A 21,006-nucleotide genomic window follows, 5' to 3' on the forward strand; every position below is an offset into this window, starting at 1 on the left:
ATTTCACAAATATTTAGTTACACTGCCGCTTCCAGTATTATGGTTCTATGATGATTTATAAGTATGTTTATGTAGACCGAAAAAAAATGACTGTGTTTTGTTCACTGGCATTTTCTGACCCTGATACTTCCACATATGACATAGTTTCCCTCTCATTTGAACTCTTCCAGTATTTCATGTGTACTTTGTCCATTACATTGTGTATTTTCATTTCATAATATCATTATATATGTATACATCTTCTATTACCAAATGTTAACTTCAGGAGGTGGGACCATCATCAACCTATCTTTGTATACACTATAGTGCTCCACTTAGGCATTCAAAAACGTGTGGAATGAGTGAACAGTTTAATTAATATCTGCTTTCTAGTGATAAGACTAAGTTTATTAGACTAAGTTTAAATGTTTTAAGTTATATACTAATTTTTTATCTGGAAGTGACTCAAAAGAGTACTTGAAAAGCAAATTTCTCAGCTCTTAACACCACTGCCGCATGAATTTGCTGGGGATGTATAAAACACCACACTTGTTCATTTTTGTTATATTTTTTATTACAATAGAGGTACATGTTCACTGTAGAAACTTTATATATTACAGATAAGCAAATGGAAGAAATAAAAATCTCCCATTATCCTGACTCAGAAATAAGTTACCCTTTGAGAGGAGTTTATGAAGCAGACTCTACGTGTTTTTAGAAAACTTTTAATACACATGGCTAATTTAGAAAGACTGATCTGTTTTGTGCTTCTTTAGAGGTATTGAGAACGCTCTTCATTTATGCCAACACTGCATAAAATCACCAATATTAATCTTGGCAAAATGGGTAGGGGAAAAAAATCATTCCTTTATAAATGTGCATTTTTTTGAATGCTAATTAAATTGAATATTTTTTCAAGTATTTATTGATCATTTGTATTTTCCTTGTGAATTGCCTCTTGACATTTTTGCCTATTTTTCTATTGGGATATTTCTCTTTCTCATTTTAAAAATGAGTTTTGAGAACTCGGTGTGTATTAATAAACGTTTTCCCCAGGCAGGCGATTGCCTTTTACCATATTTCCTTTCAGAGTCACCGATCCCTAGGAAGAGGGTCTAATAAACTGAGTGAAAGTCATATCTATGCTCACCTCTTCCTCTTATTTCTAAGCTGAGTCAACGCCATGAGCTAGAATGTCTTCCAGGAATGGAAGTAAACAAAGCAACCAGTGGGATATTATTTTCTCTATGAAGAGAATTATTTTCAGAAACAATGGTAAAAATAACATTTAAAATTTAAAAATACCCTAACTTACTTTTGAAGATGACGAAAAATTGAGAATGAATACGACTACTTTCTTTTTACCCTTAAGAATATCCTGAGTAGTACTGGCTTAAAAAGGAATAGAATGGGAAGTCCTTGCTAGGGACGACAAGTCAGATTTGGTAATTACAGTTAACAGTAATGGCTGTTCATCTACTATTGATGCAGTGAAGTATTTCCGTGGGATATGTAGGAAGTCATGTATGGCTGTGCCCCGTAAATTCAATAAAGAATGAGCACTTTTATGGTTTGGTACTAAAAAATTAGCTGGGGGCAATGCTGAAATTCTTTCTTTTTGAAAAATGGAAACTGTGATAGGGGAGAAAAGGGAAATAAATTACAGAAGGGAAAAAGAAAAGAAACATGGCTGGGAGTACAGAAGTTCAGAAAAAAGAAGAAAAGGAAATGAAATAGCCATAAAATAGAAGAGATTGAGAAGTGAGGCTTAGAAAAAATACATTCTTTATATTTATTATGGGGCACTTATCAAAATCCAGTACAATGTTCATTTTAAATCATTTAAATTATGTCAGTGGGGCATTACAAAGATGGAACAGTTTTTTAAAAGGCATTAACTGGAATTTATCCCTCATTTATTTTACTGGCATAAAAATAGTTGAGCGTGTCTTCCATGGCGTATAAATGTTGAAAGCAGTTTGTTTTTGGAATCTTTAATATTTTTTTTTAAATACACACATGCACACAGCTACACTGGGTGTTAGAAGCCCCACAAACTGTTTGCTGGAAATCAAAGTCCTTCAGATTCCCCTGTTATTTTTCAGATGTTTGTACACAAGTGATAGCTTCAAAAGCAGTGGAAAGACTGATCATTTATAATTTTATTTGGGTTAGACAAATAAAAGGCTCTTGGTTAGGGGCTTTTTCTACCTGAAGTCACTTTAAAATTCAGTAAAAGTATTGGATAAAGGACCAATACCTAGGGATATCACAGTTTGTGATTATAAAACCAGCCCAGATTTAAACCCTTCCCTGAAAGAAAAACACAGGAATATTTATTGATCTGGATATGTTGGTATATCTAGGAACAAAGTAAGTAACAGATAGTAATTTTAAATTTTATTTGTTATTTCTCACTTTCTTCCAAAGTTATGTTTAGTTGACTGTTGTAAGTAGAAAAAGGAGCAACTTAAGATAGAAGCAAAAATATAACAGTGTTTGGCTATTTCATAAACATCTTAGATTATAAAATTATTAAAATGGTTATGAAAATATTACTAAAATGAAGTTGGTTTACTTGTATTAAAATACAAATTAGAGACAAAACTTTGAATTTCCTGCTAAGTAGTTTTAAAGCCTTATTTTAAGTACAATTAAATGTAAATATAGTAAATTTTTTAGTCTAGCAGAGAAATAATGCCTGGATGCTCTTATTTCAATTCACTAACGATTAAAAGGTAAAGTACAATTGCTAAGAGAGAAAAAAAAATTGAAACAGGGTAATACTTTAAAAAATATTAGCGAATGAGCACTAAAAGTCTGATGAAAGTTTGTGGATCATGTTTTCAAATGGCCATTTGAGCAGCGTGACTCATGTGATATCCTTCCTCCTTGGTGTCTTTCCACAGTCAACCAAAAATTAGTGATAAAAATCACATGAGAAGGAAATACATCAGGAGGTTTTAAATCCTGACATATAAACATGGTTTGTATCACTTCGGATGCAAGGCTCCAAAACTGCAGGTATTTTGATTATGATGAAAGGTAGGGTTAAAAACCACTAGTTGACTATTTCACAGTTTCACTTCAATGAAGTGAACATTTTTTCTTAACATTTTAATTTTTTGACAGCCTGATTTTATTTCTCGGTATGCAAGCCCTGATATGTGAAGTGTACTTCTATCATTTAGGGTAACTTTTAAGCTTACAGATTTTCACCATTACGTGTCAATAATATTATTTGTTCTATTTCCTTAACTGTGGCAATGCTGAACTAAAAAACACTATATCAATTTCTAATGATTATTTTGAAACACTATATCTGCTTTCTAATGACTGTGTTACTTTTCCCAATTTTATACACACACTCACACACACACACACACACACTCTATGTATATACATATATGTGTATGCACTTACAAATATACATATACTTACCATATATGTATATATACATATATATATGTGCATATATATATGCGCTACACACACACACACACACACACACACACCCACATCTGCAGAAAAATGTCACCTTCACATGTTCAAAGCGATCCCAAAAAGTTCAAAATCCAGGATTTGTAGCATCAATCCATGGAAAGAGATGTTTAAAATCACAAAATAGTTTTTTGCACTGAGACAAACCAAGCCACACAAACCTGTACATATGAGCATGATTGATTAGAAGGCAGGCAGGCTTTCTTGATGTACTTTATATAAACTCCTGACATAAGTGATAAATGAAACATAAATGATGTCCTTTTTTAGCTCAACTGTTAAAAAAAGCCAATTATTTACCGGTGAATACAGAATACTTTGAAGAGACTTCTAATCAGAAGTGAGAAACTCTGAGCACCTGGCATCCAACCGTCATTCTATCTGTTGAAACTGCTAATAAAACATAAACGTGAAAGGCATTATTCCCAGCTCCAAGGCGACATTGTTGTAATTAAGGAAAACCTGTGCACGAGTTGGCAGAGTCCTGTCTTGCAGAGTCCTCCGTCCTCGCCGAGTGGGAGGGTCACACTGGGAAAGACTAATAAGGGCAGAGATGCGTTCCCCTTCCCCACTCGCAGGGAGCTCTCCCGGGCCACTCCTCGGCGGTGCGGCAGCCCTGTCCGGACTCCACTGCGCCTCTGAGGGGCTCAAACACACATTCAAGGTAAGCTGCGCAGCAATGCGACCGGCCCTTTCACTTCATCTCTTGCACACATGCCGGGTCTCTGTCATCTGTTCATGTTTCTGGTCATTTGCGTGCATCTGCCTTTCAAGAAAATGGAAAAACTGTGCTACACATGTAGATGTGTTTTGGTGGATAAATAATGCACACCTGCAATCACGCATTCCCATAGGTAGGTTCATGATGGGACCAAAAACATTTGGCATGATATGGCCACTTTAATATGCTACATAAGGTGTAGTTCGTATCCTATGGTCACATAATGCAGGCTATACGCTGCATACTTTATTTAGTTCTCGGTGGGTTTTCGGGCTATGTGTGTTTGTAAAGCAGAACTGAGCACTGCTGATGCCGGTGAGAACAGACATCAGATACAGAATAAAAAATATCCTGGGGGTTAAATGCACAAAACAAATTCGATATAAATTCATGCTGTTAGATATATTTTTTGGTCTATGTCTAGAGATGTTACCCCGGGAAGCGAGGAGACAGGTTCCGGTGCCTTGCTCTTCAGTCAGATTACTTATTCCGACCTGCGGGTATTTCTCCCCAGTGTGGCTTCGCGGGGTTGGGGAGGACGAGCGCGGGATCTCTGGACTCCGGCCTCCCGAAACCCTGGCTTGTCCCGGGAGTCGGGCCCTGCTCCTTAATTACTCTGCAGCGCGCTCAGCATGGCCGGACCGAGCACCGCCGCCACCGCGGGGACGTCCCGGTCCAGCGCCCCGGGAACGCGGTCCCGCCTCCGCCGCCTTCCTGCGAGATCCCGCGGCGACACTGTCAATGCGCCGGCGCCAACGCCACCGCGGTGGTGAGAAGGGAGGTGGTGCCTGGCCGCCCGGCTAGGACGCTCGCTGCAGAGTTATGAAGAAGTTTGTTGGCCCAGAACCGAGCGTGCTGCCGCCCCCTGGTACGCTAGCTCCTTTTAAGCAGGCGGGTGTGTAAAGGAAACCTGCACCATATAGGTTATTGAGGGAGAGAGGGAAGGCGGGAGCGAGCATGCGAATCAGTGGGCAGGTGAGCTCGTGGACAGGCCCGGTTACAGGAGCGTCAGAGGCAGAGAGAGGCACCCATTGGTGAGAGGGTGGAGAGGAATAGGGTACCAGAACACATTGCTAGCCTCAGGGGACAGCGGGCTGGGATCAAAAAGAGAACTCAGAACCCTGAAAACGTGTAGAGTTTTGATCGAACCTTCCAAGAATTTCAGCAGTGAGTGACCATAAGCCACAACTTGAGGTTGGGAAACGGAAGGGTAAAGGAAAATGTGCTGCCTCCTTCCGCCCCCAATTCCAAGACTTCTTGATTCCATCTTCTCTTTGGAGAAGTCTGAGAAGAAACAAGATAGGAGGATAGTCAGGGTAAAAGAGGGAAAGGAATAAAACCACTCCAGCAGTACCTCCCCCCAATAAAAAGAGAGAGAGCAGTGGTACTTATTCTGCCTAAATCAAGCATTACTGTCATTCCTTAAGAGTTTTTTTGTGTTTTTTTTTTTTTTGTGTGTGTGTGTGTGTGTGTTTTTTTTTTTTTTAAACCAGCTGCCTACATGTGTGGTCTTTCAGCATCCCCTTGCTGGTGGGATAAAACTGTAGGACCCTCCCTAAGTAGTGATCTTTGATATTAACATGTGCCTGCAGAGGAAGAGCTGAGATGTTCTGGTATTCAGATGGTGCAAACTGCACCTAAAAGCCTCTTCCGGAGGAGGGATGGCAGGATTCTTTGAGTAGGAATATCTGTTCAAAGCGTAAAAGAGGAAAGGTGACCCCCAGGGATGGAAAATTCATTTTCTTCCTAGGGGATAGAAAATGGAGAAAGGAACTGGTGGATGAGGTTTTTGACCAGCCTGATCTCTCAAATTGGTAAGGAATCTAAGTGGAGTTTCCTGGAAAAGGAGAATGAAGGTGGGCACTAGAGCAGGGGAGTGAGCCTGAAACTGGTATGAACAGGTCAGAGAAAGGACAAAAAGGTGAAAGAAAATCAAATGTGATTATTATCACAGTTTGGACATTATCTCTGTATCTGAATCGTCATCCAAGGAAACCATCTAAAACAGATGGGAGCTCTGATATTCTCCAGAAATGGAAAATTTCCATCTACTTTCTGGTCCTCCAGTTTAATCTCTCTTGCTGCAATTTTAGTTCCCCACAGACAGAAATACCCAGTAGGTACATGGAGTGGATGGTTTTAGAGACAGGAGAATATATGAAGGTAGAAACCATGGTTACATTGCTAATTGGTGTCATAAATACAAATTCAAGTGAAGAATGAAAAATAAACAGTAATACAAACTAGCAGGGCTAAAGAGATGCCTGGAGATAATATATAACCTGGAGAGGATGCTGCAAAAATTTGAATGACTAGGACTGGAGTTGGATTATTTAAGGCAGGCCATGTTGAGAACATAAATTTTAAAGAGGCAGAGAATAACGAGGCTTAGCAGAAGAGAGCAAGAGGGAGGGAATTCCAGCCAGAAGGAATGGCATGTGTGAAGTCTTAGAGGTGGGAGTGAGCAGTCATGTGCCTGTTAAGACAGAGAATTCAAGCTGGGGTGAAACCTGAGATGAAGAGAGCAGATAGCACCTGCCAAGGCAAGATTGGACAGAAGAGGCTAAGAGGCAAGGGGCTCTTTAGGGTGTTATTTTGTAAGCCAGTAATGAGATAAGCAGGTGAGGAAATTGCATATTGAATGTGGAAATTGATAGAAAGATGGTGAATGCAAGAGTGCAACAATAGATCTGTTTTATCTGTGAATAGGGTTTATGATCTCTCCCTCTTTGAGAGAAATCAAGGATACTTCATTAGACTGTAAGATTGTTAGATCAGAAAGCTAGTAGAGCCCTTCAAATGGAATGATTAGGACAAGTTAATAAACTAGGAAAAACTATACATATATACTAATTTAAAATTTTAAGTGGCATTGTATCCTTGATATAGATATATCTGTGGAAACAGAGCTAAACAATTGAAATCTGAAAAAAACGTGGGTCACTCATGATGGTTGAAATTGAGAATAGTATCCAAATAGTTGATGGAGACAACAATAGTTCAAGCAAGTCAATAAAACAAACAAGTTGTTGAATATAGAATCTGTTAAGTTCAAGGGGAACCTGAAGTTAGAGACCCTCTGGGAAGTAGGCACTAATTTTGAAATGACAGATGAAATAACATGGAACTTTGAGAAAATGTGATATAGTTGATCAGTTTTAGAGGAGTAGAAACATTAAGAACCACAGAACATGTTTTCTGTGATGGGAGAGAACAACTTTTTGTGTATACATATATATATATATATATATATATATATATATATATATATATATCACAAAATAACTGAAACTATGTTCACTGAGCCTTCTTTTAGTAATTTTTCCTATATTTCTCTATAATTTTTTACTTCATCCATATCTTTCAATGAATATTGTCCGTATCTAGATATACTACTTAACAATTCCAACCCCTTCATTTGTTTTAGTTCAAATGTACTACCTTAAACTATTGATCTTACAAATTGATCACATGAGTACCTACTGAATGCCGAGTTTCAACAAAACGAAAATGATAAGATACTATTAGTTTTCTCCAAGATGTTCAGTATAGAGAGGAGACAGAATACACACCAGTTGTTACAATGCAAGATAAAGCATGCTGAAGCAGAGGTGGGTAGCAAGCTCTTGGATTACAAGGCGGTGAGTAACAAATTCTATGTGTGATGGTTCTTGTAGACATCATGGAGGACATGGCATCTGAACTGCATGTAGAAGTCCGAGTAAATGTTCACCAGATGGAGAGAGAATTTGAAGGACATCCCAGCAGCCAGAACAGCATGTGCAGAAGCCTGGCACGTTTGGGGAATTGTGAATAGTTTAATGGGGTAGAGATCGCTTGGAAGGAGGTAGCAGGGCATGAGACTTGGACAAATGAGTTGAGGCCCCATGTAAAGGAGTGTTGAGTGTCTCTCTGAGGGGTGGGCAGTGAAGAGCTCCCGAGAGACTTTAATAAAGCAGAACACTAAGGGATTAGATCTTTGTTTTAGAAATGGAATTCTTGAGCAGTGGGGAGATGGAATTAAGGGGAACAAGAGAAAAGGAGTCTAGTACACTTTTCAAGATTAGAAATGATAAGGACATGAACTAAGGCAGGTTTTATGAGGATGAGAAAGTTGATAGCGATTCAAAAGTCATTTTAAAAGTAGATTTGATAGACTTTGACAGAAATTTGATAAGTAAAGTAAGGAATGAGTTGATGATTTTGAAATTCTGACGTAGGTTTCTAAGTTAATGATGCCTGTAATTAAAATAGAATGTCCAAGAGGTATCTATAGACTATGAGGAGGGCAGAAATTTTGCCTAAGCTGCAAAAGGCTTCTCAAACTAACCAGTTTCATTACTACAATCAATGAAAAAAAATTGTGAAATGATACCAGATCTAGTCCTAAACCCTGAGGATATTTGTCCTATTATTAGTTCTAACTTCATAGGTATGACTTTGCAGTCAGTTTTCGCCAATAGTTTATAGACGCTAGTATAGCTTCACTAAAGATAGATCCTAAAGATTGGTAAAAGAACAGATGTGTACCACCTGTTGTTTTTGCTTATTTACAAGATACGTCACTTCATAACAGTATGGCCAGATTTTCTCTGTGGAGTTATGTACAGGCATACTGGAGGGTAGTCAAGATGGTTTTATTTTAAAATTGATTCCCTACCCTGCCATACAGCCTTTCTCTTTATAACGAACGCCCTGAAAATATGGGTTCTTTCAGTCATTTAACAAATCGAGCCTACTTGTTTGAAAGTTGAAATGTTGTGTTGCTCGTTTAACAGTCTATGTAACGTGAATCAGTATTCCCTTTCTATTTTCTCCTCCATTTTTCTTCTTTCACTTGTCTTTTTTTTCACGTTATTTTCTATTTTGGTATTAGAACTAATGCTCTTGCCCTTTTTATATAATACCAAATTTCAAAGATGCAGAATTTCAAAATGTTAGGTAGCATAGCAATAAAATTACTCATGTTCCATAGGCAGATTTGGTTTGGTTTACTTTCAGGCGGCTCCTGGCCATTTTATCTGGCAAGCCCAGAATTCCATCATTCTATCTATTTACTCTGCTTCCCATTGCTTCCTGCCGTCTACCTCTCAAAGATAACATATGTGTATCTTTGTAACATACGTGTCTCCCTGACCATAGTGACACCAAGGACTTCCCCTAACTGGCTCACTACTGTATCTCCAATGACTACTGTTATCCACAATGGTGCATAGTTCTACCCTCATCCTATCAACAGAATGAAAGATTAAGGTTACGCACGGTTCCTTTCTGTTCTTTTCCGTGCTCTCTGTACACAAATATAGATTAATAAGTGATTTGAAAAAAAATACATGTTCTAACCAAAATATTCTTAGTTTTGGTAATTGCTTTATAGGGTTTCAGGAGTTAGATTAGGAAGTTTAAAAGATAGTAACGTGTGTTTTTTTTCTTTTGTTTTTTTTTTTTACAGTTTCCTTAACCCAACCAGTATTTGTTCTGGTTGGCAGAGGATGGTGAGACTAACAGGTTAGAGGTAGAGGTCAGAGACAGGCCTGTAGTCAGCTACCGTCTCTTTGTTGACATGGCAATGAAAAATCAGTTACAGGCAGGGCTGTCTGGATGGTGTTAGAGGTTCATAGGCTCTAGCAGTGTTATCTGCTCATGACCGCTCGTGCTGGGCATACTCACAGTTATGACTTTAGTACTTTGTAGTGCTGGGAAGGAACTGGCGGGGGTTTGGCTCGAATCTTGATAGAGACCAGCTGAAACTTTACAAGGAAGTGTATAGGAAAGGCATAGGTCTGTCCCATACGCCGGTACGAAACCTGATGTAACAGCATCAGCTTTTTAGTAAAGCTGACCCGGACTTGAATCCCAGGCTGTGGGATCTTGTCTGTGAACTTTAGTGTTTCTTATCTGTAGAATAGGGACCCGATACCTGTCTTCAGTACCACCCTTAGGTGTGGGCAAGAGGGTCCCTGCTGTGGGCCCTCCATGTTAGGAGGCCTTAATATGCCCTTGTGCTGGATGTACACCTGCTCTCAGGATTAGGAGTCCAGAGAGGTAAGTGGAACTGCCCACACCAAAGCCCGAGCTGTCAAACCAGGCTTTGGGTACCCAAGATTCTGAGGTTCCCCGACCGAACGACCGTCAGTCCTCTTGCAGGATCTGGCAGACCTCTTCCTTGGGTCCATGTTCCCTGGGGCAGACCATACCACTAGTGTGAACACTCCTAGGCTCAAGGGGGCGGTCAGGGAGTGGCTGTTTGCAGGTGCTGTGGACAGAGCTTACTCGTAGACCCGCTGGCATATTCCTGTATATGTGGCTGAGGCATCTCGTGGTGCCGACAGAGCCAAGAATGGGAAAAAATGAGGGGGATGAACTTCAGCCCACGCCAGAGGCCAGTGCATCCCTTGTAGTCCACTCTGTTCAGTTCTAAAATTGACCTTGGCTTTCAGGTCTTTGTGAAGGTATATTTGCCAAGATAAAAGGAGAAAAAATATATTTATCAGTTTTGTTAGCTTTATTTTTAACTTTCAAATATTTAGACACATGCTATATGGATCTTTTGCCATATACCCTGCTAATGTCAGGGACAGGTGTGCTTGCCTCTCAAGTTATTATGAAAGTTAAAATAAAATACCACATATAGAAGAAATTCTACTGCAGAAAATGAGACTATTTGTGACCAGTATTCTCCAAATCCTTAAAATGTATCATAAACCGTCTTTGTACAAATTTGGAAAAAAATGACTTGAGGGCCTTAAGAAATCTTACCATCCAGGTACATTGTCCTGAGGTTCTACATTACTCACTCCACTGGGAAAGCATTAAAGGTCTGTGTTAAAGTTTAAATAGTACCAAAAAAAAAAAAAAAAAAAGTGTAGAAATGAAAGTAGTCATCCCTGAATTTTTAAATAAAACTTATTGACAAAAAACAAAACAAAACAAAAATAAGCTTAAATCTTACCTGGGAAGAACAACACATTAAACTGTGATAACATTGGCTTACATTCATTTATAAAACTCTCTTGATAATCACCTAGCTGGGATCTGAGGGATAGTAGAAAATAGGCAAGTTTTGATGAGGAAAAAGATTGTGGACAAAACCCAGTATTGAGAAATCCAGAGAGGACACCAGAGACGGGTCCCGGGCAGCAAAAGGCAGCAGCCTGAGAACCGTGGTGTCTGGGGACAGTGAGAAGGGTCTGCAGAAAAGGTCCAGAAAGACCCCCAAGGGAAGTTTTGCCCTTGATGATTTTGTTGAGGTGAACCCTGCAACAGTCTGTGGCAGAGATGAAAGATCTGGAAAAGGTATTTGTTTTTGTTTTTTTAATATGTATACAGGATTCAATTTGAGAATTTGCTGAAGTTTTTTTCAAATGTTCTTAACTGAGTGCAGTGCGTCTCTATTTAATCAAGATGGGAACAACAGAAACATTTAAAGCAAACACATTTTACAAACATACAAAGGGAAAGGGTGGTCGTCATAATGACCCTTGAAATATTGTAAGATTCTGAAGTGTCTCAAGAATTATAAAATAGTTATTGTCACCATAAGTTCAAGGATGAGTGTAATTCACTATATCTCAAGATTTGAAAATTGGCAGTTTCTTACTTTTTAAAAATTGAGCTAATATTTATTCAGTCCCTGCTTTTCCAGGTACTATAATGCTCGATGTCCAGGATACAGTGATGGACTAGACAGGTATAGTCCCTCCCCTCAAGGAGCTTAGAGTTGAGTGAGGGCAATAAACATGTCCACAAACAAAATAGTCTGAGCTAGAGAATAATGGGTCCAGGGCACAGTCAGGTAAGTGCTTCTCCACATAGTGACATTTAAATTGAAAGACTAGGATGCACAGGACCCAGCATGTCCCCAGGTGTGGAAATAGCATGCACAACATCCCTGAGGTTGGAAAAAGCCAGGGAATTTGAGGAACAGGACATTAGTGAAGAGAATAGTTCCAAATGAGGCTGGAGAGGTAGACCAGGGCCAGACTATTCAGGGCTCCTAGGCCAAAGATAGGCTTTTGGATTGCATTTGAAATACAGTGGGAAACTATCAAAGAGTTTGAAACAGGGTAATGACGTGATCCAACTTTGGTTTTAAGAAAAGCTCACTAGTGCTTATGTAGAGAGTGAATTTAGTCAGGAGCTGATAATGGAGGAGGGAAATTAGTTAAGGGTGCTGTTGAGGACCTGGATCAGGGCAACCTGCACTAGAATAGTAACAGAGGAATGGCAAGTACCGGATGGATTTGCAAATGTGTTCGGAGTAACACTGGTATGACTTGTTGATGGTTTGGATGTAGGAGATGGTGAGAAGGAAATAGAAGAATCAATGTGATTCATAGGTTTCTGGTTTGAGCATTTTGATGGATACCGATTATTGAGATGGAAGAGAATGAAAGAAACAAGTTGTGGTTGAGAATCAAGTGTTTACTTTGTACTATAGTTATAGATGTCTGTATGACATCTAAGAGTAGGCAGCTGGATACGAAGTCTAAAGTTCAGAGAAGAGGACTGAGCTGGAAATGTAAATTTCAGATTCATCATCTGACAGATACTAGTTAAAGCCAAGAGAATGGTGAGATCACCTAGGGAGACACAAAGAGATTGAAGAAGGCCCACATATCCCAGTGTTAAGAAATCAGGTAGAAAAAAAGATCTGTGAAGGTTTTAGAAGGAAATCCCAGAGAGTGTGAGGGCAGAGGCCAATGAAAATGAGGGTTTCAAGGAAGAGGGAGTGGTCTGCTATCGGAAATGCCACTGACGGTTGAATTAGATGCTAGGGACAGAAAAGGATTCTTCTTTCAAGATCTTGCTAAACTTGGCCAGAGACATTTCAGTAGGGTGGTGGTATGGCAATGCCTTAGTAAGTAGAACATTTAGTCAACTAATCATAACATCTTGTTCTCCATACTTTTGGATAAATGAGGTTGAAGCTAAATACAATTATCCTCTAAGTGGCTCAAGTAAATAGGTAGGAGACCTCAAGATTAAATTCATATGCTTATGGCTGTGTAGTTCTCTGGTTTTTTGCTGCTGAAGCTGGGGCCAAAGCTTCAATGAGCATAAATTTTTAGGAGGCTTTGGCACTTCTTCATTGTCCAAATATCAATATTAATTTTAGGCTGAGTTGGTAAACATAACTAAATTTTTACTAATTATTATTTACAAATATGTAGAGTGAACAGTTATAATAACAAGTACTTTTTTTGAACACTTACTTTGTTCAGGCACTCTACTATACTCTTTCCAGGTATTAAATACTTTATTTGTGGTATTATTCCCAGTTTTCAGGTGAATACATGAAGGTTTAGTGAACACACATGAGTGGCAGATCCCAGACATGAAGCCATGGCTTTAACCACTATAAACACTGCTAATTTATCAACTAATACAAATCACTTTGGTTAAAAATGCAAACAATTAAGGATCTCTCTGAAGTTAGATTGATATTTGTGAGTTTATTTCTTTGAAATAAAATTAATTGCTTTAATATTTACCAACTGACTTGAAATAATAGCTAGGATAAGTATGCAAAGTCATGTGAGGATTAAGACTATATCTAGATGAGCAACTTCAGAAGAAATAAGGCGTAAAACCAGCTGTTTGATATTTAGAACCACACATATGGTTTTAATATTGCAATTGCTGCTTTCAGCTATTCATCCAGAAATATCTATAATCTTGAATTTGCTGATCTTAGGGTGTTTGGCACAAGCAGAATACCAAAGATGGTGGCTTTAGTTTTCTTCTAAACGGTGTCTGTTGACAATATTTAGACATTGGTATGATGGCTTCTTTTACATTTGACTCTTGAGTCAACTTTGAATGGTAGCAAATACATAATATTAATTGCATCTTTAGAACTCTTAGAATAGCTATTCCAATAATACTGCAATTGTCAAATACACTGAGGTAGCCATTATATTTTTACTTGCAGTTTATTTCTATGTTAGTTACTTCACTATAAAAATTAATTTAAACACAAACAAATAAACAAAAACTCATAGACACAGACAATAGTTTAGTGGTTACCAGAGGGTAAGGGGCAAGGAGGATGGTAGATGAGGGTAAACGGGGTCAAACATATGGTGACAGAAAAACTGACTCTGGGTGGTGAACACACAATGTGATATACAACTGATGTATTACAGAATCATACACTTGAAACCTATGTAATTTTACTAACCATTGTCACCCCAATAAATTTTATTAAAAAAATTAATTTAAGTAATGTTTTAGTTTTCCATTACAGGGATTTTCTTTACTAAATCTTTTATTGTAATACCTATAAAGTAGCAGTCTATATCAGAAAGATAAACAATTATGGGAGGTAACACATTGATGTTAAATATGCTAATGGCAGGCTCAGATGAGGCAAGCATTGCATATATATCCATTTTACTCTTTAAATAGAAGTAAAACATACTTTTCATATGTGTAGTAGTTACTCCAGTAGCAATGATTATTCAATCCAATAACAATATATTTTATAGAAAATGTAATAATAACAGTTAAGCCAAAATATGGAAAACTGTTATTCAGAAGAGGAAATTGAATTGTAAACAATAAAATTATATTTAAAAATATAAATAATTATATATGACACAAAAAGAATAAGCAACAAAAGGAAAAATAGATAATATGGCCTATGTAAAAATCAAAACTTGTGCAGCAAAGGACACAATGACAGAGCGAAAAAGCAACTCACAACATGGAATATTTATAAATCAGATATCTGATAAGGGATTAATAACCAGAATATATAAAGAACTTCTACACTCAACAACAACAAAATAACCAGATTAAAAACTAGGCAAGGATTTAAATAAACATTTCTCCAAAGAAAATGGAAAAATGGCTAATAAGCACATGAACGTGCTCAATATCACTAATCCTTAGGCAAATGAAAATCAAAACTACAATGAGATACCATCTCACACCCATTAGGAGGGTTGCTATTAAAAAAACAAAACCAGAAAATAATGCTGATGAGGATGTGGAGAAATTGGAACCATTGTGCATTGTTTGTGGAAATGTAAAATGGTTTGGCCTCTATGAAAAACAGCATGATGGTTCCTCAAAAAATTAAAAATAGAATTATAACGTGATCCAGAAATTCAGTTTCTGGGTATGTATGCAAAAAAATTGAAAGCAGAGACTTGAACAGATATTTATACTTTCACGCTAATAGCAGCATTATTTACAATAGCCAAAAGGTGGGAACATCCCAAGTGTCCATCAAAATATGCTATATACATACAGTGTAATATTATTCAGACTTAAAAAAGAAAGAAATTCTGACATGCTATAACATAGATGAAACTTGAAGACATTATGCCAAGTAAAATAAAGTCACAAAAAGACAAGAACTGTATGATTCCACTTATATGAGGTACCTAGAGTAATCAAATGTTTTGAGACAAAATAGAATGGTGGTTGCCAGGGGAAGGGAAAGGGAGAAATGGGGAGCTATTGTTTTATAGGTACAGAGTTTTAGTTTTGCAAGATGAAAAGTTATGGATAGTGGTGATGATTACACAACCATGTGAAAGTATTTAATGCCACTGAAATACACAATAGTAAATTTTATGTTATGTGTATTTTACCAGGATTTTAAAATATATGTATATACACACCAACCATTGTAAGTGGTGTGGCTTTAAAAAATAATTAAAGCAAGAAAATTTAAGTTATAAGAGGCTGTATCGACATTGATAATTAAGAACTAATCTGAAAATATATTCAGAGTTCTTTCATACACATCAAGTATATATTGATATATATAATTACATATATGATCAATATCCAATTATAGTCAGCCCTCTGTATCCACAGGTTTTATATCTGCAGATTCAACCAACTTTGGATAGAAAATATATGGGGGAAAAAAATCCCAGAAAGTTCCAACAGAGCAAAACTTGAATTCATCACTTGTCAAGCCCCTATGCTGAATCCACATGAAGATATGTATAGGCATACCCTGTTGTAGCCTATATGAAAATACAGAGGGTGCCAAAAAAGTGTATACACATTTTAAGAAAGGAACAAACTGTATTAAAATTGTAATACTCAATATATAACAATACCAAAAGATGAATGCAAGTCATGTATATATATATTTTTTGGCATCCGCAGTATAAATTATATGCAAATACTACACCATTTTACATAAAAGGAGTTGGGCAGGCGAAGATTTTGGTATCGTGGGAGGGTGGGGGAGGCCCCCTACAAATTATATACAGTCACCCCCAAGGGATGACTGTATATAATTATATATAATGTAAAAATATGTTGTGTTCTCTTTGGTTATAAGGATTTTCTGGAGATACTGATGAAAAGAATTATATAATCAGCTCAATTCAGATATTTTGTTTTGTTGCAGATCTGCAGTCACTTCCCATGGTTTCGAGGCACAATGTGGCACACTGGCTCCTGGAAAGTCTGGCTCTGGGTGGCAATGTTCCTGCTTCCTACTTCCACTTCTGTGATGGTCAGGGACAAGCCAGGTATCTAGGCCACCTCTTTTTCCAGCCACCAAATGTTATTTATAGTCTTTAAATTATTTGTAAATATCATGAAAATAAAGTTTGTTAAGGCTGAAGAGACCATAGATTAAATCTAGTATAAAATAAATAATAATTCATTGTTTCCCTCATTGACCATGTTGCACGTTGAGAATTTCTAAAATTACCTTATTTTTTCATATGCATATTCTATTCTATTAGTCTAAATGGGATATATAGAAACTATAGTATATAGTGTTTCCTTTTGCTCACTAATACTTACAAATATAAATATACTTGCGTGCATCTCTCTGTGTATATTTCTTCCTTTCCCCTTTAAATTATTAAAGTTATTTAAATCATAAGTACTGAAACCCATCACCAAGTTGGATTAACTGTGGGTATATCTAAACTTCATTAGGGACAAGAGCAAACATAATAGGAGATATAAAATGACACGTAGTTTAATTATATGTCACTTTTGTAGCATCGCACATGAGGTGAACAAAAGATTAACAGTCATTAGAGCACTTTTTGAACTAAATAGATAATACCTATTTGCAATTTTCAACCTCATAAATATTTCCAAAGGGCTTGAAGGCAATTTGAAACTTTTACTTTCACCTCTGATTTTTATAAATGACTACTATGTGGATAATTTGGAAGACTTTTCTTGAACATTGAGTCGGTATAAGTTACTGACCTAGATGTGCCTCATAATTCAAAGCTGAATTAGATACTGAAGAATTCATTTGCTAAGGAAAGAGAAATTTCCACTCTCTTTCTATGCAAAGGATCACATATGATGTATTCTGGTGACGGTCACATACACGTATGTTGGTGTATTCTGAGTTAATGAGTCCTATTGTGCTTATTTGTTTGAACGTAACTTTAATACTTTTGCTAAACAGGTATAAGTACACTCTAGTAGAGACTTTTGAATTTAAAGCACACATAAAATAAAACCAATCTCTTATAAAGAAATAACAGATCTTGTCTCTCAGAATGTTATGTGTTTATGATTTTTTTTACTAATTTGGCAGGAGTTACATTTCCTTAATTAATCCACATGAAAGTTTGAACATTCTACCACTGTATAAATGAAATGCTGAGAATGTCATACTTTTGGGGGGAAAAAAACCACTTTCTTTCTTCACTGCGAAATAAATCATGACTGACTTATGGCAAAAAGAAGTATGCAGCAGTATAGAGCAGGGGAGTTTATTCTGATAATGTTGCCACTCTTCTAAATTTCTTTATGACTCTTCCTCTTAAGAGACAAAGTAGGTTATTCGATTTGTAACTTAATCAGAGAGGAATAGACCATTTTTCGTTAGAAAGGAAAATGAATCTTTGATTAAGAAGGACACAGTTTTTAGGCACGTGCTGGTGCATAATAAATGTTGATAATAATCATTCGAAGGATCAACATAAGTGGTTTTCCAATTGTAGTGTAAGAATTAGGGCAGGGAGAGGTGGGAGATGAGGGCAAAGGGGATCAAATATATGGTGATGGCAAGAGAACTGACTCTGGGGGGTGAACATACAATGTGATGTATAGATGATGTATTACGAATTGTACACCTGAAACCTATGTAACTTTACTAACCATTGTCACCCCAATAAACTTTAATTAAACACAAGTTCATGGGGGTATTGATTCCCAAACCCCAGTCTCAGAGATTCCCATCATGTAGGACAGGCTGGGGTGGGATTCAACATTTACATCTTTAACAAGCTCCCCAGGTAAATCTAATGCAGCACGTCTGAGGAAAACACTTGGAGAAACACTCACCTTTAGCATAATTCACTGACGTTTCTTTTCTTCTATTTTTTTTTTCTCAGCTGGTTGTCTGGCATTGTATGCTACCACATCCTTTTATTTTATTTTGTGTTATTTTTTTTGCCTTTAGTAACATTTTCTTTTCTTTTTTTAAATTAAAGTTTATTGGGGTGACAATTGTTGTTAAAGTTACATAGGTTGCAGGTGTACAATCCTGTAATACATCACTTATATATCCTTGTGTGTTCACCACTCAGAGTCAGTTCTCTTCCGTCACCATATATTGGATCCCCTTTACCCTTTATTATGGTAAGAAAACTTAACATGCGATCTACCCCCTTAATAAATTCCTAAGGGTATGTAATACAGTACTCTTACCTACAGGCACAGTGTGGCACAGCGGATCTGTGGAACTTAATCATCTCGCATAACTGAAACTTCCCCAGCTTGGGATTCCCCTGATTGTTTTGCTTTTCTGGCTTTGCTATCTCAGGTCTTTAATCAGGTTATAGTGTATGTAGGACTACCAAAATGCATGTGTTCTGGTCCAATTTACTTCACCAAATTAATCTTCCTGAAAAATGTTTCTAACAGTGTGAATTAAATTATGTGTGAATCAAAATTAATGTGAACTTTCACATGATTCATGTAACATAAAGTACTGAGGGAAATTAAGAACCAAATGAAGAGTTGATGCTTATTATGCCATTTGGTAAAAGGTGGTCATGAAGCAACACATACTAAACATACCATGGAAATTGCTTAACTTCAAGTATCATTCACATTAATTAAAATGTCAGCACAGCACTGTCATACGGATTATTGAAGAAGATGACATGCTGGGCACAGCCTGACAGGGGACTCTTCTTGTGTCTTGTGTAGCTGATTCACAGCACAAGGTTTCCTTTTTAGTGTCCTCATGTGCAGACCTGCGCGTGTGGTCACTAACCATTTACCGGAGGGAAGTGATTACATCTAAAAATAAAATATAACCAATCTGAGGGAGAGGGTAGGGTTTCAACTCTGGAGTCCGTGAAGTTGTCAACAGTCTACTGTTAAACCTAAATATATGAAGGTTAATTTGAGTCTTTTAATTGCTTTACTTTATGGTATGTTTAACGATTACTTGGAATATTGTCCCAGTTGGGTTGGGACAGAATTTGACAGTAATATGGAGAGATTCAATAACAACTTGAATTTTAAAATCGTGAAGCTATTAAGAATTCATTTCCTATTCTTTCATCAATTTTCTGGTCAGTTATGAGATAAGGAATACTTATATATGTTCATGCTGCAAAGGACCTATTTGAATGTAGCGGTTTCAGCTCAGTTGTCAAAAGAGGGTGGGGAAGAGAATTGTATTAAAAATTATACATCATGTAGATCATCTCAAAACTAGCTTTAATTAGTTACTTAAAACTTTCTTCTATTATAGAAGCTTATGTATCAAATAATTAAAGGTTCCTCTTTTTCCTTTTCTTTCTTTTCTTTTTCTTTTTAAAGAGTGTGCAGCTCACAGTGGCCCCTGTGGGGATCAAACTGGCAACCTTGGTGCTACCAGCCCTACGCTCTAACCAACTGAGCTAACCGGCCACCCCTTTCCTGTCCTTTTCTTAATCTGTTCTAAGACAAAGTATTGAATTATCAAAAGTAATAAAACACAGAAAACTGGAGTAAGGAAAAACAGCAAACAAATAAGACTAAATAAAGACAGAGATGATAGAATGCCTTTTAAATCATAATATTTCTTTTGCTTATAATAAAACTTTAAGTGTCTAGATTGAATTCATTATAAACTTAGGCCCCAAACTATGCACATAAACCCTTTTAAACTAGTTTTCTATTAATTATAAGGAAGAACCATTATTCTGAAATTTGACTTTTACTAATTGACAAACAATGTACTCTGAAATTCACAGTGAAAAATATGCTGTCATATAGAGAATTTTATTTTGTTTTTTCAAGAATTCCTCATGTTCAGTGTGGTGCTATGGAAGGGTCCCACCGTGGACAAAGGCACGTTGTACCTCCGAAGTAGAGGAAAGCTTTACAGTTGTCCAATAAAGATATGGCTCCTAACGAGGTATTCTCCTTTGGAAAAACAGCTTTGGCTGCAAATGAGCAGTAGAGGTTCTGTGATCTTTTGTGACGTCTCTGTTAAAATATCTGTGCTCCTCCTTCCCTTTTTTAAATTGTTACGTCACTTTTCCGTATTATTTTTCTTATATTCTGGTCCAGTGTGCTTTACCTAGTTTTGCTAACCAATATTTTTCTCCCAACCTGGGATACTCTGTAGTCCTTTATCAGAGGTATTGTCAAAGTATGAAGTGAAGAGGGGGACCAGAGGGCAACTAGTAACAGTAAAACGAAAAGGCCTGTTTCCCCCCTCACTTTAAAAATGCAAAACACCAAAGGCTCTTATTTTGATCAATTTATGAAAGGAAAACAAACCACTTCTATATCTGTGGTAAATTGTTGTTCTTCATCTTCCCTAACTCTAGTCTTGAGGCAAACAAATGCTC

General features: G+C 37.1%; 1 protein-coding gene across 1 annotated transcript in view; it reads left to right on the forward strand.

Moving 5' to 3' along the window:
* The first annotated feature begins 4,072 nt into the window (after positions 1-4,072).
* COL19A1 (collagen type XIX alpha 1 chain) overlaps positions 4,073-21,006 on the forward strand; it is a 304,480-nt gene continuing 287,546 nt past the window's right edge. Inside the window, exons 1-2 of the mRNA XM_033102674.1 lie at positions 4,073-4,144; positions 16,581-16,704. Coding sequence (XP_032958565.1) covers positions 16,614-16,704 — 91 coding nt within the window. The 5' untranslated portion in view covers positions 4,073-4,144; positions 16,581-16,613. The remainder of the gene's footprint in view (positions 4,145-16,580; positions 16,705-21,006) is intronic.

The sequence above is a fragment of the Rhinolophus ferrumequinum genome, chromosome 3, assembly GCF_004115265.2.
Source record: "Rhinolophus ferrumequinum isolate MPI-CBG mRhiFer1 chromosome 3, mRhiFer1_v1.p, whole genome shotgun sequence".
Classification (NCBI taxonomy): Eukaryota; Metazoa; Chordata; class Mammalia; order Chiroptera; family Rhinolophidae; genus Rhinolophus; species Rhinolophus ferrumequinum.